This window comes from Diabrotica undecimpunctata, chromosome 9, assembly GCF_040954645.1.
Source record: "Diabrotica undecimpunctata isolate CICGRU chromosome 9, icDiaUnde3, whole genome shotgun sequence".
In the NCBI taxonomy this organism is placed as follows: Eukaryota; Metazoa; Arthropoda; class Insecta; order Coleoptera; family Chrysomelidae; genus Diabrotica; species Diabrotica undecimpunctata.
The window spans coordinates 32,559,656-32,583,906 of NC_092811.1; the positions used below are offsets into that span (position 1 = coordinate 32,559,656).

Here is a 24,251-nt window from a genome sequence, read left to right on the forward strand (position 1 = left end):
GCTGATTTTGCTTAGTTTTTTTTAAACAATTTTAACCCATTTGATACCACAGTACTCGTCCGAGTACAACAGCAAAAATAGCGTAGTAATGACACATCTTGCAAAAGAGTGGTACTCCATGTATATGTCCGGTTATTTTAGTAAGTATTCTACTAGATTTTCACAAATTATACCATAGGTGGCGCTCCTCTTCCTATCCTTCTTTGCCGTAGTAATTAGAAGCCTATTTCTGTTGGATCGTTGAAGTGTTTGCTATTTTGTGATTTTGATTACAGTATTACAGTAAAAGAGTTTTTTATTATTGTTGTTATTATGTTACAAAATAGACCTGTTTTCATTTGAGTACAGTGAGTTTATATGAGATCAAATATGTTTATTTGGTTTTGTATTTTTAGGTTTAATATTTATACTAGACTGGATTTTCAAGAATTGCTGCCTATAAGTCCCATTGGGTTTTATGAAAAAAGTAATGAAACACTCACTTTAGCTTCAGATTTCCTAGCGAGTTTCACTTATAAAGATGTATCGGTGGTACTTATTCCACCTGAGGTTGTCTAATAAACTGACAATGAGGACATATTATATGAGGATGATTTTTAGATCTAAAGCTTTTCGAATAATATTCCCAGAGAAATAGAGGTTCATTACATGAATATTGACTCTGACAACGACGAAGAAGACGATCTTCCACTTGCCATCAAAGGAGAAAATTTACTGAAGGGTCAAAATAAAACCAAAGAATCTGATTGGACGAAAGAAATTACTGATATTAGTATGATATCTACAATTTTTTTGTGGATTTTCCATTCGATGGGATTATTTTGCACTTTCAATTATTCGTCTGACTGTTGATGTCTCTTTTTGAAGAGCACTGCTTGCATTTTTTCTAAGTTTATGGCGATTTTTCATTGTATACTCCATTCTTCGATGTTGTCTAACGCTGATTGCAGGTAGTTTACTGTTATATATACATTTCTATGTTTGGTCGCTATCACTGTGTCGTCGGCATAAAGGTTAAGTAGAGTTACAGGTGATCTTGGAACATTGGCGGTGTGTATTCTATACAGTAGAGTTTGGACAGTACTTGTCCTAATCGAACTTTGAAGCTTCGGTTGCTTAAGTATGCAGAAATCAATCTGGTCATCCCCACGTTGTATCCATAGCCTCTCATTCTGTAAATAAGCTCTTTATGCCAGAATCTATTAAAGGATTTTCTTACGTCTAGGAAGGCTGCGCCTGTCTATTGTTTGTCATTAAATCTGGCTGCTATCTACTTCATTAGTCTGGGTACTTATAGTCCGCTGGAGTATTCTAATTAGAATCCAAACTATACTTCTGTAATTATCCCCAACCTGTCCATTTCAACTACCCATTAAATACCGTTTAGCACCTTTGTATATCTGTATAAGATTTGTTTAGCTTTTTTTTTTCTGGACTGGGGTAGACCAAGGAAGACCAAGAAATGATGGAACGATAAGGTACTGGAGACACATTGAAAAACAGACAGAGACATGTTTACATAAAAGGAAGAAGAAAAAAAAAGAAGAATCTAATAAATCCAGATAAAAACGTATCTATACATCTAGAATTTAACTTAACAATTGGTGCGAAATTGAGGCAGTGTTGCCAGTCACTAATAGCACGATAAAAATTAAATTCTTCTGGGTTAGCTAGTCACGAACAGGCCATCGAGTATTACTTTCTTAAAAATCATATTGTTTACTAAGTTTGAAAAAATATTCATAAATGTTTTCGCTCTATAATAATTTTCTCATAAAAAAATATTTCAAATTAGTTCAGAAATTGTGCTGTAAATTTCTTGTCTATATTTTTATTTTACTTTTAAAGAGGATAACAGACAAAAGTCACATTTATATTAAAGACTATTTTAATAGTAAATATTAAAAAAGTACTTACCATTTGCTAACAAGTTTTTCTGAGTACGTCAAAGCTGCTTGAGCTGCCATAAAAATAATTGCTAAAATAATTAACATAATAATACCACCGGCGTATTTGTAATATCTCAAATAAACCTTAAAGCTTACAGTGCCAGATTTTTTTTCCTCATGATACAAATTGTTTTCCTTATTTTTATCTCCCCCAATCAGCTGAGTCCGTTCATTCGCGTCGTCATTAAGTATATCCTCCTCTGTAACATCAATATCGTCATCAAAGTAGTTCATTTCAACATCGTCGATAAAATAAGTAATTCTTTTGTCCAATGTTTCTTTTTGCTTTTCCAAAGACAGCGTTCGACCATCTTCAACAACTAGCGTATTATTTCCGTACAACAATTTGATGTGGTTGATGTTGTTGGATACCATAATAACTACTTTATCTTTTAAAAAGTCCATAATACAGTTCCTAAATATATAATAATTTACTTTTGAGTCCAAACCAGCCAGACACTCGTCTATTAAATATATATCGCTAACACGATAAATGGCTCTTGCCAGATTAATTCTGGATTGTTGGCCTTTACTAAAGTTAATACCTCTATCTCCCACTATGGTTTTATCGCCATTTGGTAGTTTATTTAGGTCTATATTAAGAGCACACAATTTCAGCACCTCATTGTACCGTTTTTCGTCATACGGTTCCCCAAAGAGTATGTTCTGTCGTAAAGTGGACGGGAAAAGCCAGGGTTCTTCTGACGCGTAGGAAATGGTCCCATCAATTGTCATATGCCCACTACTTAGTTGATATTCACCCAGCAGAACTTTAATAATTGAACTTTTACCACTACCAGTGTTTCCAGTGATAAGATTGACTCCTTTCTCGGCCGAAAATGAGATATCATTAAGAATATTTTTCTCGCCTATTTTCACACTCACATGCTTCATGTACACTCTTGGTGAACTAGTGTGTGATCGTCTGTCAACAACTTCCTCTAGTTTTAAAAAGTGTGACAATCTTTTAAGGGATGCTCTTAAATCTGAACATTGAGCTATACCAATTGGGATAGACACTGTTATAAACGATTTTAGACTTTGGTAGCAGGTTTGAATAAAGTACACTGTCTCTGCATCTGTAAAATGGCCAGACCATATATACGTCATGATCATAAAGAAAAAGGAGAGACTCGTTGCCGTGGATCCAACAATCAGCACCAAAGATTTTAAATAGAAAACCGGAGATAAGTTCTGCAGTTCTAACCTAAAAATGTAGTGATTACTTCATAAAGATAACAATTTAAAGTGTCTTACCTTCTTAATTCGTTCAGTTTTGTCGTAAAAAAGTCTTCCCAAGTGTACATTTTAATAGTTTTTATATTTCTTATAGTTTCTGTTGTCAGTTGCAGTCTTTCGTCAGTCCTTTTAGCAGAATTGACTCTTTTTGAGCTTACTACTTTTCCTACAAACACTAAAAATACAAAAAATATGAATTTATTAATATCACTTATCGGTCGAAAGAAAGTTGTTTTTGTACTATTGATGGGCTACACCAAATACACGCACATAGATACACACCATCACTTCATAGACTTTAAAGCAGCCTATGACAGTCTTAAAAGAACAGCACTGTATAATGCAATGGTATACTTTGGAAATTGACAAAACTAACAATGCAAAACGTTTGCTTGTGTGTTAGAATTCAAGGAGAAAACATATTAAGCCGGCGTCACCCAGGTGAAAAATGTGTGTATAATAACCCAAGTGGGGTATTATTGACCCCATTTAAAATTGATTGGAAAAAGTCAACAAACATTTCGAACACGAATTTATTTTTTTAAATAGCTTTTTTGACTATCAAACTTTTCATAAATAAACAGCAGTTTTTACCACTGGATTAAATTTGACAGCGTATTAGGTAAAATTTACAAAATAATAAAATTCCTACAAACAAACAACACTAGATACATAAAAAATTCACAAACAAACGATAATGATTCAAAATAAGAGATTTTCCAAAAAAGTTTTTCAAAAGGTTCAAATAAAAACATAAAAAAGCAGGACATTGGATATCCATGCTTGAAAAAAGTTAGGAGTCCCGAAACTGGATACATTCGTCGCAAATGCGATGAAGGTGATCTAAACAATAAAAATTTTGGCATTGATCGGACGTTTGTTTAGTTTTCCAGTCAAATTTTCTGAAATACTTTGGTCACTTTCTCCCAAAACTTGAACTATTTTGGATCGTAAATGTTTTGTAAGTCACGGATTACTTTTTCGTCGTTCCATAATTGGCGTAACTAATGCTAATCCCAGATCTCCCAGGATTAAACGACGTTTCTTTGAATAGTCATCAGTGTTTGTTCTGTAAATTACCTGGCTGTTGATTTCAGCTGTGCCCATTAGTAAAAAAAATATTCTTAGTGGCCACCATCTACAATTACGAGCTAAACTGTAACTTCCTGTCAACTTATAGACCGTATCAACGCCTCCTTTTGTAAAGTTATAGAAACTTATTATTTCTGGTAAAAGTTTCTCGCCGATAGATTTATCTATTTCATCATCGTGATGAAGTGATGATAATAAAATTACGTTTTTCCCTATTTTTGGTACAAAAGATACCATAGTTATATGTTCCTAAAATCCAAATACCGAGGACTGTGGTTGTCTGTTCTTAATCTGTATAAATTCCGGGGGAATCTCTCGCTTATTTTTTCTCAGAGTTCCTACTCAAGTTAATTTATGTCGTTCACGCAAAATTTTCACAAGTTCGTAGTTCGTAAGAGGTATACCAATTATCGAAAGTCATATTTCGATTTTTACCAGAGATTAGTGCTATTAGTCATTGGGCAATATCAATAGGTTTATTGCTTATTTGGTACGGCCCATCTGGCTGGGTTCCTGCATAAATTTCCACATTAAAAACATAAATAGTCATTAGTATACTTCTCGTTAATAGTCAAAGACTGTCCTGGTGAGTAAGCTTGTTGACAATTTGCGACAATTTTTTCAAAAGTTGCTCTAATAGGAGCCAACTTATCAGACTGTTGCCTTTCTTGTCGATTGTCTACATTATCGAAACATCGGCACTGCAATAAAAATGTAAATCTATTGAGTGCCATTGACAGTTTATATCAACAAGAACAAAAGAATAACAATAGAATACCTTTACATTTTTAAAAGAATAGTGTATTCTTTATTTCTGATGTTTTATTTATTTTTTGTTGAATAAGCACTTAAGTTTTATTAGAAATTACTTAAAACAGTTTGTTTTGTTTGTGTTTACGTTATTATAATATTAAAAGTTTAATTAAAATTAATTAAAAGAGAATTACAATTAGGGTTTGTATTGTAAAAATGCAAGTGCTTCGTTTTTCGTGCCGGTGAATGCATAATTATAAAGAAAAATCAAATTATATCTTTCTGACATTATATAAAGCAAATGATAAAGATCTAGTAGAAGCAGAGAACAACCGAACACAGAGAAGCGACAGTCCTTTGAAGTTACGTGGCCAAGCCGCCAATGACAGCCAACAACCAGAAAATTAATAGTCAGTGGGCATATCACATAATATAAATTCTTAAGAGCGTAGGCGCAAAATTTCGGGCCAATGTTTTTTAAATGCATTCATTTTTTTCGAGTCCTGAAAAAACTAATAAGTATTTTTGAAAAATTTAAACGCAGAATGAAAGACTACATTATTACTGAGGGTCGAAAGTCCCTGACAACTTCTATAATGTTTATTTCAATAAGTTACAGGGGTGAAAAAAAAAGAGAAAATTTAGTGTGATTTTTAATTTCAAATATCTCATTCAAAAAAACTTTTTGTTTATTCTAAGGGACTTTCTGCCCTCGGTAATAATGTAATCTTTCATTTTGTGTTTAAATTTTTCAAAAATATTTGTTAGTTTTCTCAGGATTCGAAAAAAATGATTGTATTTAAAAAGCATTGGCCCGAAATTTTGCGCCTACGCTCTTAAACGAAACAAAGAAATTACTAAAAATCTTAAAATTACAACAGAACAAGACTTCAAAATTGCAAAAACATGGTTGCAAATAAACAAAGTTACATTAAATTATGAAAAAACTAAATAGGTACTCATCTACTTTTTGCTATATACAAAAGTTGTCTGCCAATTTTTAATTCGTTAAATATAAATAACAAAGATCATTGAAGGTACTGCGTCATGCGCCAGTGTTTTTCTTCTATTTCCTTTTACAATAAAAATATCTTCAAAATGCAGTTCACAAATCCTATAATTATTATAAAGTGAATCCATTTTGAATAACAAATCATCTCGTCTGCAAGCTTCTATCCACACTTTGGCACTACAAATTTTTAACAGAACAAATTTTAAACAAAGAACTTTTTCTGTATTTCTAAATAATACTTTATTACTTACAACTATAAGAGTATTAGTATATTCTAAGTATATTGTAAGTAATGAAATATTTAACTTTTGTCAATATCTAATCTTAATAAATTTACAGTTTTCTCCTGACTAAGTCACAAAAATGTCACTAAATATTGAGATATGCAACAAATAAAGTTTTAATATTTTTTATTTGTAATTCCCATTTAAAACTCCTAAATATTTTATGTACTTCAATCCATATATTTGATCTTTTTTATTTATATTTAACGAATTAAAAATTGGCAGAAAACTTTTGTATATAGCAAAAAGTAGATGAGTACCTATTTAGTTTTTTCATAATTTAATGTAAGTTTGTTTATTTGCAACCATGTTTTTGCAATTTTGAAGTCTTGTTCTGTTGTAATTTTAAGATTTTCCCAATTATCGGTCTAATTATGTTTCCAACAATTTTTAGTTTGAGCATTTTAGTAATTTCTTTGTTTCGTTTAAGAGCGTAGGAGCAAAATTTCGGGCCAATGCCCGAAATTTTGCGCCTACGCTACATTTTTTTGGAGTCCTGAGAAAACTAACAAATATTTTTAAAAAATTTAAACACAGAATGAAAGATTACATTATTACCGAGGGCCGAAAGTCCCTTAGAATAAACAAAAAGTTTTTTTGAATGAGATATTTGAAATTAAAAATCACACTAAATTTTCTCTTTTTTTTTTCACCCCTGTAACTTATTAAAATAAACATTATAGAAGTTTTCGGAGACTTTTGGCCCTCAGTAATAATGTGGTCTATCATTCTGCGTTTAAGTTTTTCAAAAATACTTATTAGTTTTTTCAGGATTCGAAAAAAATGAATACATTTAAAAAACATTTGCCCAAAATTTTGGGCCTACGCTCTTAAATCAAATATTCTCGTGTATAAAACCCTCTATATATTTTTATTTCCTAAAAATACTATATTCGTATTGTTGTCTTCGAGCGCGCTGACACCAGGCCACCATATGTTGATTTTTTGACCTGAGCCTTCGGAGACTTGCGTTTTTCAATAAAAGAAATAGCACTGACACCAAATTTAATGTTTTCATTTTGAACTATCCCTTGGCAGACCAAAGTTTATTTTTTATAGCTCGGACAGACACGTCGGCGTCGGCTTACTGTTCGAAAGTCAAACCAATACTATTATGTAATAACTAATAATAATTACAAAGCAATAGTAATTACCTGTTATTATTCTTAGGAAATCTAAATAAACTTATTCCTTTTCCTGTCACAGATGAACATCCGCGAATCGCACAAATATATCCAGACATTTTAAATATAAATTAAACTTTTAACTATAAACTATAACTATAAACTTATATATTTAACTATAACTATAAACTATAACTATAACCTTTTAACTATAAATAAATTATATAAATGGTCAAATGCACTTGTTGTGTCGAGTATTTACCATAGACGCCTACGGACTATCGAAAACAACCAGAATTGGGCATGCGTATACAAAAATGGTACACGCTTTTGGACCGTTATGTCGCTTCTATGTGTGTTCGGTTATTCTATGGTAGAAGTTTTTAAACTTTTAAAAGAGCTCTTTTTTTATTATTTTTTATACTTACATTGCAATGGAATAGTCAACATGTAAAACCCAATTCCTCCGAAAACAGACCATTGTATTCTATTAAATATAACGCCTGTGATGATTATGGTTTGGATGACACCGATCCACATATCGTTTACAAATATCAATGCCATTTCGAATGCAAACACGTCTTTCGTTATCAAAGTTACGATTTTTCCAACAGTTACATGATTCCAAGCGTTTGGTCCCAATTTAACTGCTTTCCTACAAATAGGTGAAAATGACCAATTATTTATGTATAATGTTGAATATAATTTAGACATTGTTATAATATTGAGCTACAAAGATCAATATACAAAAATAAAATCTATAAAATCTTGGAATTTTAGTTTGAAAATATCGACAATAAAAATAAAAGGTATGACGTTTGAAGTTAAATACACAATACATAAAAAAAACATAACAGTAGGTAATTGTCGGTTATTTACCAGAAAAAGTGAGTCATTGTTATTATCTAGAATATTTCATGCATTTCCATTACATAGCTCTGATACTAATTCGATATCGATGGATTTGGATAATGGACAAAATCTAATAATCTGTAATACAGATATTTTAAGACCAGTATTATGATACTGTTACGAGGCCTATCACTAAAAGAATAATAACGCCTCCTTATCTCTGAAATCAAAATATTAGGACAGATTGTAGAACACAAGCAAGATTCTAAAGGTAATTGAAAGATTCGGTCAAACGAATAAATTGGAAATCTCTTTAAACAATCCCTAAAAACAAGCACTGTCAGATCTTGGACACTTGCATGGATGGTTCATGTCCTGAAAAGTCGTAATGAGAAAGCTACCAGAAATATGTTTGTCTTCTTCTTCTCGTGCCACTCCTAGCGGAGATTGGAAATCATCATGGCCACTGCGACTTTGTTAGCAGCGCGCCTAAAAAGTTCAATCGAACTACACCCGAACCATTCACGTAGATTACGAAGCCACGATATTTTTCTTCTTCCCACACTTCTTTTGCCCTTAATTTTGCCCTGCATGATATTTCTTAAAAGTTCGTACTTTTCACCTCTCACAATGTGCCCCAAGTATTCCATCTTTCTAGTTTTTATCTCATTTAGAATTTCGCATCTTTTGTCTAAAGTTTGGAGTACTTGCGTGTTAGTGACGCGGTCCATCCATGATATTCTGAGAATGCGCCTATAGCACCACATCTCGAAAGCTTCGATGTTTTTTGTGGTCAATTGTTTTAGTGTCCAAGCCTCTACTCCATACAACAGGGTAGAAAAGACATAACACCGCAGCATTCGTATTCGTAACTTTATATTGATATCACGATTGCAAAAGAGTTTGCGCATTCTATTAAAGACTGATCTAGCGATTTCTATTTCTATATATTTGTATTGCCGCCAATAGGAATGCATTCACCAGGTTGTCCATTAGAAAGACTGATTGGCAAGGTCAAAAGGGACTTACAGGAGCTCAATGTATCTTTAACATTGAAAAGAGCCGTCATGGACGGGAAAGGGTGACGAACCATATGCAATAAGACTAAAACTCTTAAATACTTGTATGGCAATCGAAGATAAATAAGTAAGAATGTAAATAAGTAAGATTTTTTTGCTTATTGGCTTTGGCTTGGAACCTTAAGCCACGTAATTACATATGAATATTAGTATTCATTTATACAGGATTATACAAGTACACTTTTCACGCTCAGGGATTCATCAGAGCGGCTTTATTTTAACAAACAAGACATAAACCACGGTTAGGTAGGTGGGCAACATATATATGGTAAACATACAAAGGAAATGTTCATGCATACGATCAATTTTACACTCATACCTTTAATTTAATTTTTACAAGAAATATCATAATTATTTTAAAGATTTTTATATTGTCTTCACTTAATAGAAGATTTACGTTTAATAGTGTACTTAAACCCTCTTTTATCAATTCTTTTAGCAGCCACGTGCTTATATTACGATATAGTGGGCAGTTGAATCAGCTATACTAGTTCCACACTCACATCGATCTGTTAGGAGAACTCCTTTTGTGTAGATGTTTCGGAAAACATCCATGCTCCACTTTTAATCTAAGACAGTTGACACTATGTTTCTGCTTAGTGTAACATCTTTGTAAAATTGTTTTACAGCTACTGTTGTTTGTAATTTGTATAAATTAGTAACTGTACTTTCACCAAACTGTATCCATCGTCTGTCCCATTTAAATTTCATATGTTTTTTGATATAGGCAAGTAGATCACATGTGTTGAATTCTTCTGATCACTACATATGACAATTTTGTTCCACTGGTTTTCACAGCAAAATTCAAGGACTTTGTATATAGCACATACTTCAGCAGAAAAGATGCTGGATTGATTATTTAAAATAAATGATAATCTTCCAAAACGATGTGAAAGAAGGAATAAACAAATTAAAAAACAGAAAGTCACCAGGAGAAGATCAAATACCAAATGAACTCTTAAAATATGGAGGTGATCACCTTGTACAACAACTGCAACTTCACAACTGCAAAATAATCACCACGAACAGAATACCAATGAATGGAGGAGAGCGATCATGGTGATGTTCTTTAAAAAAGGAGATAAGAAAGACCCCAATAATTATCGAGCAATAGATCTATTAAATACAATACTCAAATTGACAACAAGAATAATAGCGACAAAAATAAACGAACGAATATCTCTGCAAGAGGAACAGTAAGGATTTCGGACAGGAAGATCATGCACGGATGCAGTTTTTGTAATAAGACAAATAAAAGAAAAGTCGCTGGAATACAACAAACCAGCATATATGTGTCTAATAGATTTGAAGAAAGCGTTTGATAGAATGAAAATTCGGGACGCGATACATTTATTATATGAAAAGGGAATATCACTGGATTTAGTAAAAACTATTGATAATATATATAAAGACAACATAGCTATGGTAAGATGTAAAGAAATACTATCGTAACCTATCAAATATGAAACTGGCATTAGACAAGGAGATTCGCTGAGCCCATTAATATTTAATCTTATAATGGATGAAATCATAAAGAAAGTTAAAAAAAGAAGAGGATATAGAATGCGAGAAAAGAAAATAAGAATAATATGCTACGCCGACGACGCCATAATAACAGCCGAAAATGAAGATGAACTACAAAGATTAATTAAAGAATTCGAAGATACGGCGCTAATATACAACATGGAGATCTCAACAAAGAAAACTAAAACGATAGTTATATCAGCGGAACCGAGACGATGTAAACTAGTCGTAAATAACAAAATAATAGAACAAGTGATGGAAACTGAATACTGTCAAGAATAAAACTGTCAAGCTACGGAAAAGTAGAAGAAGAAGTACAAAAACAAGTGAACATGGCAAACAGAGCAGCAGGATGCCTCAACAACACAATCTGGAGAAACAAATACCTCACAATGGAAACGAAAAGCAGGATATATAAATCAACAATAAGACCGATAACGACGTACACAGCGGAAACAAGAGCAGATACGGCGAAAACACAAAGACTACTGGAAACAACAGAAATGAAAGTCTTACGAAAAACAACAAACCCAACTATAAGAGACAGAGTCAGAAGTGAGGAAATACGAGCGAGTGAGGGTATAGAGAAAATAAACGCGTGGACCAACAGAAGAAAAGTGGAATGGAATCAACACATCGAAAGAATGACAGAAAATAGAATAGTACGAATAGCAAGAGACAAATCGCCAAATGGAAGATCATTGGGACGACCGAGGAAAAGATGGTTAGACAACGTCAATTGAGGCTAATAACCGAAGTAAAACAGGCATTAAGTATATTTATAAAGTAGAAAGAAGAAGAAGAAAATAAATTATTTTTTAATCTTCATTTTTGGTACGAAGTAAGCACAGGGCCCTGATTCTATTTCATTTCGATGTCGAAATTTAAAAGCGACTACGCCATGACAGTCGCAATCGCTAGCGATTCTCATTCATTTCGATTGTAGTTAAAACTGGGGATATTTACTTTATCATTTTGACACTGCTGAAAATTTGGGTTGGCCCTGTTGTTTATTGGCTGCACTACGCTTGTTGAATGTTTGTTTTGTTTACGTTACGTGAACGTTTTTTTTTTCTTGTTTGAGTTGTTAAATCATAAATATTGGCCATTCTCAATTATATTTTGAATTGAAAGAAAAGATGGCAAGAAAAAAAAAGGCGATGTGGGAGATCCTTAAGTTATAACCACTAAGATTTGACTTAGTGGTTATATTCTAATATATTTTTAAATTTACTGCAGCTTAGTAATACTAACCCTAAACATTTTGGGTATCCTAGAGGCATAAACACCTTCTTCCAAATATGGTTCTAATACCCTTATTAAATCATTTGCAGCTTGTTTATTAAGCCGGAATTGCTGCCTAAATTGAGCATCACTTAGTGAAAAAGAATTTTGAGTATCCCGTAACATTCTTCTTATCCTCCGTTATGAACGTCGGATATCTAACCTCTCTAATTCCTCCAAAACTAGCAAATGTCCGTAAAACACAGCCATATTGATACTTTTTGCCTCAGTTTTCCTTGCAAGGATCAAAACACCGCCTACTTAAACTGAACCTAAGTTCACTTCTCCCAGTCCAGTCAGTCATGTCAGAGATTAATTTCGACTCGAAATGAAATTTCAACCACTTTCTTGAAGTTGAAATTAATTTCGATAAGTCGAAAACTAGTGACGTCGTTTGGTTAGTTCAGCTGAAATCCACAAGGTTCGCAAAGTCGCATTTCGACGTCGCCATATTAATTTCGACATGTTTTGAGTCGAAATCTCAATTAGAATCAGGACCCTGGTTGTACATGTTGGTGATTTTAACCTGTCTGTATAGATCACAATATGGTCTGAATAGCCACTTAAGATTTCTTTGTGATAGTGTAACAAATTTCGTTTTAGTATTTAGGAATAATAATATTTGTAGCTAGAACACTTGTTAGATGTGGTATATCCAACGAGTCCCAGATAAGATTACAAGGGGAATTTATTAACTTAAGTTCGTTGCAAGTTATAATTGCTCTTGCAAGTGGTGGAGAGCTTTTTTTAATGAAGTATGTGGATGTTAAATCAGCTGTATTTAATTCATTAATTATTTTTGCATTATAAGTGCCACAAGAATGTTGGTTTAGGAAATATTTGCGTGCCAGATATTCTCTGCGCAATGAGAGTGGGTTTTCAGATGTTAGAACTAGGGTGGCTTCATTTGAAGTGCTTTTCATCAATCCTAACACAATTCTTAGAGCTTTAAATTGGATTCTATTAAGTTTACGTAAATTGGTTATACTATAGCTGACCCATATACCAAATAGCAGTAATCTATAATATATCTTATATAGGCTCTATAAAAATTCAATGCAATGTTTTGATCTGCACCCCACGATCTCTTACACACCATTTTAAGAAAATTAATACCTTTTTTGCAGCGACCAATTGTATAATTAATATGTTGAATTATATTTAATAGGGTGTTTTCTTGAAAAAAATATTACGGCACATTTTTGGTACGAAATATTGAATCCATTTTTTCTTCTTGCAGTACCGTCTCCTATCGGAGGTTGGCTACCATCACAGCAATCTTCACTTTGTTGGCTGCAGCTCTGAACAACTGTATTGAACTGCACCCATACCACTCCCTTAAATTTCGCAACCAGGAAATCCTCCTACGTCCCACATTTCTCTTTCCCGAGATTTTTCCTTGGATTATGAGTCTAAGCAGAGAGTACTTTTCTCCTCTCATTATGTGGCCCAGATATTCCAGTTTTTTCGTTTGTATGGTTTTTATGACTTCGCATTCCTTCCCCATCTTCAGCAGAACATCTTGATTTGTTACTCTTTCTGTCCATGGTATTTTCCACATTCTCCTGTAACACCACATCTCGAATGCCTCAATGTTTTTGATGTTTATCTTTTTCAGTATCCAGGCTTTCATGTCGTACAGCAGAACGGAGAAAACATAGCACCTTAAAATTCTCGTTCTTAAGTTTATATTTATGTCCCGGCTGCATAGGAACTTTTTCATTTTGACAAATGATTGTCTCGCTATCTCTATTCGCCTCTTGATTTCTCTTTTCTGTTCATTAGTATCAGTGAAGCAAACCCCTAAATATTTGTAGGACCTAACTCTTTCAACTGGCTGATTATTTATGGTTAAATTTACATTGGTGTATAGCTTCTCTGTTACAATCATGAATTTAGTCTTTTTGATGTTCAGTTTTAGACCATATTTTTTGGTATGGGTGTTTATGTTTTCCATCAAAAACTGTAAATTTGCTAGGTTATCTGTTACTATTAGCGTGTCATCAGCGTATCGTATATTGTTAATTAACTCTCTGTTAATGTTCATACCAACGTTTTGCTCTAGGAGCGCTTCCTGACATATTGTTTCGCTATATATATTGAATAATAGTGAAGAAAGCACACAACCCTGACGCACACCTCGACGAATCTCAATTTCTTCGGTTAACTCATTATCAACTTTGATTTTTGCTGTTTGTCCCCAGTACAACCTGGATACCTGGATATGATGTTAATGTCGCGGCTGTCGATGTTTTTGCTTCTTAGGATTTTATACAGCTTTTGGTGTCTGACTTTATCGAATGCCTTCTCAAAATCTATGAAACCTACGTAGAGGTCTTGGTTTACATCCAAACATCTTTGCATTAACACACTCAGACCAAACAAAGCTTCCCGTGTTCCCAGTCCACCTCTAAATCCAAACTGTGTGGTGTTTATGTCCTCTTCTAATTTATTAAATATTCTTTTGTGAATTATTTTTAAAAATACTTTTAGTGTGTGGCTCATCAATGCTATAGTTCTGTGGTCTGAACACTCTCTGGCGTTATTCGTTTTCGGGATTGTGACAAAAGTAGAGGAGAGTCATTTCTTTGGTATGATGCCTGTTCTATAAATTGTGTTAAAGAGGTTCACCATTATTTCAAGTGCGTCGTCGTCTATTAGTTTCAACAATTCTACAGCAATTTCATCTGGTCCTGCAGCTTTACCCCCTTTTGTGTTCCTTATAGCATATTCTACCTCGCTTTTTAGGATTTCAGGCCCTGTTGTGTCGTCTGTAGGTTCTGCCACTGCTATTTCTGGTCTTTCGTCTGCAAACAGTTTTTCAATGTATTCTGTCCATCTTGCCAGTTTTTCATTTAAATCTGTAATTATTTTACGTTTTTTGTCCTTTACTATGGATGCTTTTTTCACTTTTTTACCTGCTATTTCCTTGATCTTTTTATGCATGTTAAAGCTATCGTACCTTCTATCATATTCTTCTATTTCCTTGCAGTTGTCCAGAACCCAGTTCTCTTTGGCTTCTCTAATTTTTCTCTTAATTTCACGGTTCACTTCTTTGTATTTTGTCTTGTTGGTTTTATTTCTTCGCCTTTCCTCCATGAGATGCAAAATTTTGTTTGTCATCCATTCCTTTTTCTTAATTTATCCATTCTGAATCCATTTAACATTATTTGAATCCATTTAACATTTATCTGAACATTATCTGAATCCATTTAACTAAGTCCAATTATCCAAGTTGTACATAATATGTTAGAGTTCGATAGTGTTTTCACTGTACGTTTTCTTATGTGACTAGATGACAATATCATCAGCATATTGTAAGCAAACAATATTGGAAGACCATAATTTGTGCAAATCGTATGTGTACAAATTAAAAAGAAGTGGACTTAAAACAGATCCCTGTGGAATACCTTTAGATGTAATCTTGGGTCTAATAATAAATAAGTAAGTATATATCACAAAATTAACTCGTTTTAGTATATAAGCAAACTAATTAACTGAAAATCGAAGAATACAACAGGCAAAGATACAATGATAAAACTTTACAAGATAATGGTCACTTTCTTTTTTATATGGACGTGTAATCTAGCTAATGATATAAAGAAATAAATTTTAAATCTAAGCTAGCGAAATGAGATTTTTTAGCAAAGTAACAGAAAAATTAATATCTAAGACAAGAACTAAACTCTTGTAAGATTATGGTCTTTTAGATTCGTACCGGGAGCCAGGAAGGCAAAGAATTTCCTGGCTGAAAAATCTACGTACGTGGTTGTTAACACAATAACCACAAATCTTTTCAGAGTCATAGTTTGCTAAATACAGATTGCCATGATGGTCGCCAACATCGGGAACGGATCGGCACTACAAGAAGAAGGAGGATTCTTATCTTCATTCATTTAAATAGTAATTACTTTAAAATATCACAAGAAAATAGCTTCTTTGATGTACGTTGGCAAAAAGTAGGATGATGAATATCATTTCCATTAGACGTCTAAAATTTTTCTGTAGTACGGTTGGGTTAGGTTATGGGAGACGAAAAAGCATTCGCCAACGGCAGTGGGCAAAGATCTTGCTGATATTGTAAGCTATTAATGTTGTGCCGCATCTTGAAAAAGCATGAAGAAATTTTCTGCAATGACGTCGCCATATATAAAACTTAAGGGACAGTATAATTGATGCGACTTACACTCTTTTGAAGGTTTTAAAAAAATTTGACAATTTGGAACCACAATATTGGAGTACTCCCGTCCTAATACCGTGAATAAGACAAGAATGTCAATGTCCTCTGCTACGACAATCACAGAATCATAGGCTTGAAATGCAGCAAGCGCAGAACATATGATGACTGTATCTGCATCAGATTCAGCCTGGTTGATACTAAAACCCAATTCTTATAAAGCAGCTTTGAGAGGGTCTATTAAGTTTGTACTTGTTTTCATTACCAAGAAATTTATCTTGGACTAATATTGGTATTCTTCTTCTTCTTCTTCTTCCTACTTTATAAATAGGCTTAATGCCTGTTTTACTTCGGTTTTTAGCCTCAATTGACGTAGTCTGACCATCTTTTCCTCGGCCGTCCCAATGATCTTCCATTTGGCGATTTGTCTCTTGCTATTCGTACTATTTTATTTTCTGTCATTCTTTCGATGTGTTGATTCCATTCCACTTTTCTTCTTTTGGTCCACGCGTTAATTTCCTCTATACCACATCTCGCTCGTATTTTCTCACTTCTTACTCTGTCTCTTAGAGTTTGGTTTGTTATTTTTCGTAAGACTTTCATTTCTGTTGTTTCCAGTATTCTTTGTGTTTTCGCCGTATCTGCTCTTGTTTCCGCTGTGTACGTTATTATCGGTCTTATTGTTGATTTATATATCATGGTTTTCGTTTCCGTTGTGAGGTATTTGTTTCTCCAGATTGTGTTGTTGAGACATCCTGCTGCTCTGTTTGCCATGTTCACTTGTTTTTGTACTTCTTCTTCCACTGTTCCGTAGCTTGACAGTTTTATTCCCAAGTGTTCAGTTTCCATCACTTGTTCTATTATTTTGTTATTTACGACTAGTTTACATCGTCTCGGTACCGCTGATATCACTATCGTTTTAGTTTTCTCTGTTGAGATCTCCATGTTGTATGTGAGAGCCGCATCTTCGAATCCTTTAATTAATCTTTGTAGGTCATCTTCATTTTCGGCTGTTATTATGGCGTCGTTGGCGTAGCATATTATCCTTATTTCCTTTTCTCCCATTCTATATCCTCTTCTTTTTTTAACTTTCTTTATGATTTCATCCTTTATCAGATTAAATATTAATGGGCTCAGCGAATCTCCTTGTCTAATGCCAGTTTCATATTTGATAGGTTGCGATAGTTTTCCTTTACATCTTACCATAGCTATGTTATCTTTATATAAATTTTCAATGGTTTTTACTAAATCCTTGTATTGATGTTGTATCCGTGATATTCCCTTTTCATATAATAAATGTACCGCGTCCCGATTTCTCGCTCTATCAAACGCTTTCTTCAAATCTATCAGACACATATGCTGGTTTTTTGTATTCCAGCGACTTTTCTTTTATTTGTATTATTACAAAAACTGCATCCGTGCATGATCTTCCTGTCTGAAATCCTTGCTGTTCCTCTTGCAGAGATATTCGTTCGTTTATTTTTGTCGCTATTGTTGTCAATTTGAGTGTTGTATTTAATAGATTTATTTCTCGATAATTATTGGGGTCTTTCTTATCTCCTTTTTTGAAGAACATTACCATGATCGCTCTCCTCCATTCATCTGGTGTTCTGTTTGTAATGATAATTTTATTAATAAGAAGTTGCAGTTGTTGTACAATGTGATCAAATCCATATTTTAAGAGTTCATTTGGTATTTGATCTTCTCCTGTTGACTTTCTGTTTTTTAATTCGTTTATTCCTTCTTTCACATCGTTTTGGGAGATTTCGGTCTTTTCCTCAGTTATTATATTTGGCGTTTCTGGTAAAGGTTCTTCGTTTTATTTTTAAACATTTCGGTGAGGAAGGCCACCCATGTATGCTCTTGAATGTGTTCTATTTCAACTAGTTCTTTCATTTCGCTTCTTTGTTGTCTTATGAAGCGCCATAATTGTTTCTGTTGTCCATAGAAATCCATCTCTAGTCCTTTTGTGAATCTTTCCTAGTAATCTGTTTTTGTTTTTCTTACCAATTGATGAGTTTCAGTTCTTATTCTTTGATATTCTTTATATGATTCATTCGTTTTTTCTGACTTATATTTTAGGAAAGCTTTCTTTTTTTGGTGATATTTTTGTTTAACCTCTAGTGTAAACCATGGTGTTGTCGCTGACCACTTTTTATTAATTATTTTCATTTCAAGGGCTTCTAATATTGGTATTGTAATCTTAAACTTTATCTCTATTCATTGGTGCTTTTTCGTGGGACGCAAGCGCACGAGGTGCGGTGACTTTTGTGGTGACGGAATGGGTCACCCCGATAATAAATTAATAATAATATAGGAATGTTAAGGAAAAAAAATTGATTTAAAAAAATATGAATAAAAAATATATAATAGAAAATAAATCCAATGGTTCGTTTTTATCGTATTTGTACGAGTAATCAAGAACCTAGTCAATTTCGGAGAGCTGTAAAATCCAGAAAAATAAATGAAATTATACAAATTTTCTTTAAGATCATTTTACTGTAAAATGACTAGAAACAAATTTAAGGATTATAGAGTATTGTTTTGAGTTTTTTATCTTTTTATTCGATAGTATAACTCTTCAAGAGTATCCAGTTAAAATATCAGAGCGATCGGAGCAAAAATTTATGGAGTTATAGGCATCTAGGGGTGAGTCACTTGAGTGAGCTGAGCCCACTTAAGCCTAACTTAAGCTTATACTCACTGCAACACATCAAAAAATAAAATGGCGTCTTCTAAGGAATGCACGTTAAGGTATTAAAAATGTAACATTTCAATGGACTATAAGGGACTTACTACGGAAAAACGAAATAGAAATTAAGTAAAAATAAGATTTGAAAATAATTATGGTTCGTTTCCTCTTCATATTAGAATTATAACAAATACAATACACTGTTCTTTAAAATTACCTGTAAACTAGTGCCGCTACAGAAGTCCTCACTCTTATACCCACTTCTGTAGTAAATTGTTGATAATTATGGTTATAAATAACACTAAATACATTTAAACCTACAACTAGGGACGCATATATATACAAATCTTTTGTTGTCACATCTGTTTGGTTGGGAGCATAGTAAGCTACCACTTTACTAAGTGCTCTTGGTTGAATAAACCTAAAAAATAAAAAAAATAGCAATATTTGGATCAATATTTTGTTTCTAAAAAATATTTTTTAAAATAAACAATAAACATGAATCCACGCTCAATAAGAAATTTCTTTTCACATATTAAAATAATTAAGATGTCTTTATTTTTTAATATATAAAAGGGGTCTCGTCATAAAACAAGCTGAATCCTCAAGCTACTATCAATAGAGCGCAGTATGAAAACGGCTCTACCAGCTACAGCACCCCGTTAGGTACGTACTATTTGTCAAATATAGCTTGAGACTTATTCTTTTTGATATTACGTTCCATCTCTGATTCGCCGTGGACAACAACAACATTCATCAATTATTTCATGTATGTTTTCTCATTTGTTTTACCTATATTAGAAAATCTTTTATTCTGATGATATGAGTTTTCAAATTATTAGCATGGATTTTTAATCAAGATTAGTAGGTAAAGTCTTATCTGGACCTACTGGATAATTCTTCTACCGATTGGTGACTTATATCTTTTTTTGACGCTATTTTGACGCTTATGTGGTTATTATACTCTAGTGATTTCTCGGTAATTTACTTTATAACGAATATTGCATCTATACACAATCTTTCACTACGAAAACATTGTCGTTCATCTGCTAAACTTATCCCCTGACATATATTTCAGGTAAGCTTTTTTCTTTTCGTTACATTTTTTCTTCACTTCTGTATAATACCACGGAGTTCTTTTCTTTGGGAACGATTTATTTTTATATATTTCTTTCACCAAGAACTTTCTCGTACATAAGCACACTCAACTTCGTCAGAGATAAAAATGGAGAAATGCTGGCTGCCGAAAACAAAATAATAGAAAGATGGGCTGAATATTTTGAAGAGCTCCTAAATATCCAAAATTTCACTAATGAAAACAATAAAAATGGTGAAAATAACGGAGAACATGAGTATCAAACGGTCGAATTAGAAATACCCCCACCAAGCATGGAAGAAATTATGCATGCCATAAAAACGCTTAAAAACGATAAATCCCCTGGTCTGGACAATATTGATGCCGAGCTAATTAAAACAGGCGGTCATGAACTCATAAGTAAAATCCATAAATTAATAGAAATGGCCTGGCAACAAGAAATAATGCCGAAAGAATGGTGTGGTAGTATTATTGTACCAATACACAAGAAAGGAAAAAAGGAATCATGCATGAATTACAGAGGAATCTCACTAATCAACACTACATGTAAAATATTGTATTCGATATTATTAAAAAGATTAGTACCATACACCGAAGAAATAGTTGGTGACTACCAGTGTGGTTTCAGGCCTGGCAGATCGACTATTGATCAAATATTTACAATAAGACAAATGCTTGAAAAGTATTGGGAATATAATCACGACGTGCATCAGATTTTTATAGACTTCAAACAGGCTTATGATTCAATTAATCGTGCAACATTAAGGCAATGATCGAGCTCAGCGTACCCAAGAAACTAGCTGCGGTAACACAAATGTGTATAAGTAACTCTTTTGCACAATTTAGAATAGGGGAAAAAATATCAAATGCTTTCTGCGTAAATTCTGGACTGAGACAGGGAGATTCGTTGTCCCCATTGTTGTTTAACCTGGCCTTAGAATATGTCATGCGAAAAATATATCCAAAAATCAAACCAGACATAATTGCTCGGGGAGCAAAAATCATACTCGCCTTTGCCGATGACGTAGACGCACTAGCACAATCAACATTAGAAATTAAGAATATTTTCTCGAGCTTTGAAGAAGAATACATGGTCGTCTCAAAACAAGAACGACGGCGAATAAGGCCAAACATTAAAACAATGATCACAACTTTGAAGTGGTTAAATAATTTAAATATCTAGGAGCAAAAATCACAAATGGCAACAAATTAGAGCGAGAAGTTAAAACGAGAATAATGGCAGGAAACAGATCTTTCTTTGCAATGCAACGTCTAATGAGGTCAAAACTTCTTTCACGGGGTACAAAAATCCGGATATATAAGACCATAATACGACCAGCAGTCGCGTATGGAAGCGAAACATGGACGCTAACAAAAAGAGAAATAAATAAATTGCTGGTGTGGGAGCGTAAAATTCTTCGAATGATATATGGCCCTTGCAGAGACAGCGTGACAAACGAATGGAGGGGCAGATACAATAACGAGCTAGAATCTCTATTCGGAAAAGAAAATCTAGTCAGATATATAAAGGCCAATAGACTCAGATGGGCAGGGCATGTGATACGCAGTAACGATAATCACCTTATAAACAAACATGGAAGGCATTAGTAAACGCGGCAAAGATTCACGAAGAGTTGTAGCGCCATTGATGATGATGAAGAACTTTCTTTGCCGAAGCTAAGATATTAGACTTACTTTTTTCCCAGATTTCTTCTACTCTTCTACCCAGGTTTTTTTTTTCTATTTTTTTTTTTATTCGACTTTACTCTCTGTGGTATATTCTGGTGTTTTATTATGACATATAGGTGTTTTTATTCGGATTTTGCACAATACCAATTTATGATCGCTTCCTATTTCTGTTGATATTAGTGCTCTTACAGCTGAAGATTTGAGAGGGGTAAAAAAAATTAGTAAAGACAATATTTATACGAGGTCACATGAAACTTTGAAAAAAGTGATTAGGTATATAAAACTTCGATGGAGGAAAACGAAGAATAACAGCAAAATTCTAATAAAAAAATCTGATATACAAGTGCTTGGGAGAAACAATAAACATTATAGAGAAGAAAATCGGTCCGTTGCGTACATGGATAAAACTTATAGCCACTTATCTCATACCCATGGCAAAAATTGGAGAGACAATACCACCAAAGGTTTGCAAAAGCTAGTCTCCAAAAAGTAAAGGCTTAGTCGGGATATTGTCACAGTGAAATAAACTATACTAATTAAAAAAATGGACTAAAAATTTTGTTATTGGTTAATATTAATTGGATGATAATAATTGAAGACATGAAATAAATCATGTGGTAAGTGCCAAAAAATCTCATTTTTGTTTTATACCTTTAAAATATTCCAAGTACCATAACCAACAACCTATATAATGCGCCAAGTCGCTGGGTTATTATTACGTACCTAAAAAAATTCTCAACAGAGTGCGTGTTTGTCTATCGCCACAATGTCGCCGGTAAAAAATGTGGTAAGTGCCAATAAATATGACAGTTTCAGTACTGTTTTAATGTTGTATTAGTAAAGTTGTTATAGTTTATCTCGTTCTGTATATTCTTAAAATCATAAAAGAATGAATGCTGGTGCTACTTCTAGAAAGGGCAGTAAGCAAAAGGAAAGGCAGAAACAACGAAATGCTGGAGAAGAGTACTATACAAAGAAAAATTATAAAAAAGTTCCTGCCAAGCAGCCTCCTGAAAATAAGGTTAGTCGAATATTGTTTTTATTTTTGGACAGTAGTTATTCTGAAATTTTGTTTTAGATATTGTGCAAATGCAACTTCAAGTGTAAAGAGATACAGTATAAACAAAAATTGAGGCTTTTTCACGAATTTTATGGTTTGAATGATAATGGACGGCAAAATACGTATGCTATGAATTTTATCCATGTGTGTGCTATCAAGAGAAGGCACGGAAATTATGAGAGATCAGAAGAGAGTAAGAGACAGGTTAGGCTTTCCTTCACATTACCCAACGGAGAACATTTTACAGGTGTGTAGGAAGACATTTTGCCCGGTGTTTGGAATAACTCCAAGATAAATTGAAACATTAGCTAAGTTGAAAAAAAAGAGATTTAGTTTATAAGGAAAGGAGAGGTAATAAACTGCAGTTTAGAAAGTTCATGCCGGAACATAGAGCATTGGTTATCGATCACATAAACAAATTTCCCAGAGACGTGGGACATTACAACCGTTTAACAATCGACAATCAGTATCTGAGCTCCGATCTCAATATAAATAGACTTTACTTGGCGTTTATTGAAGCTAATCTTGATTTAGCAGTGAGCTATCGTTTTTATTTTCAAATTTTCAGAAAGAATTTTCCCAATAAGCTTTCGTAAGCCTACAACGGATACCTGTGCTACCTGTGATTTACTGCACATGCAAACAAAAGATCCCACACTAAAAGATGCTCAATTTAAGTTAGAACTTCACCACCGAAAAGGTGAAGCAGCTTTAAAAGCAATGAGAAAAGATCCTCAGAATTGTCAGCAACCCACGAGTGACACCATGACAGTTTCTACTATGGATCTACAGCAGGTCTTATCATTGCCAACTCTAATTCATAGTCAAATGTATTATATGCAAGAGCTTTCCAACTACAATCTTTGTGTTCACCTAGGAGACAATAACACTGGCTTCATGTTTTTGTGACATGAATGTATAACAGGACGTGGACGGACTGAAATTACGTCGTGTGTTGAAAGCATTCACTAATATACAGACATTGAAATGAAAAGTAACAATTTGAAGCTGTGTCGGACAAAATAAAAATAAAATGTTATTGTTTTTATGGATTTATTTAGTTTCCAAGGGGTATTTTGACGAGATAAATCACAAGTATCTAGTATTGGGTCGTTCAATTATGAGTTGAGACAGGGATTTCGCCCAAATTGAAAAGCGAAAAAAGCAAGAGAAGTGTGAGGTACCTATGGATTTGGTAAGAATGATGACAACAGCTGTAAAGAAAACACAATTTCTTGTTATATTAATGAACCGTGAGGACTTCTTCGATTTTAAAATTGCTTCTGAAAGTTCAATCAGTACATCCAAGCTTCAAATTTCAAAAGCTCAATGGATCAACATTAAC

At 33.4% G+C, this 24,251-nt stretch overlaps 1 protein-coding gene across 1 annotated transcript in view; it reads right to left on the reverse strand.

Annotated features, from left to right (window-relative positions):
• LOC140449784 (ATP-binding cassette sub-family C member 4-like) overlaps positions 1-24,251 on the reverse strand; it is a 104,302-nt gene that overhangs the window by 66,040 nt on the left and 14,011 nt on the right. The window contains exons 3-6 of the mRNA XM_072543129.1: positions 19,279-19,482; positions 7,882-8,108; positions 3,207-3,363; positions 1,918-3,156 (exon numbers count right to left, since the gene is read on the reverse strand). Of these exons, the coding sequence (XP_072399230.1) occupies positions 1,918-3,156; positions 3,207-3,363; positions 7,882-8,108; positions 19,279-19,482 (1,827 nt within the window). The remainder of the gene's footprint in view (positions 1-1,917; positions 3,157-3,206; positions 3,364-7,881; positions 8,109-19,278; positions 19,483-24,251) is intronic.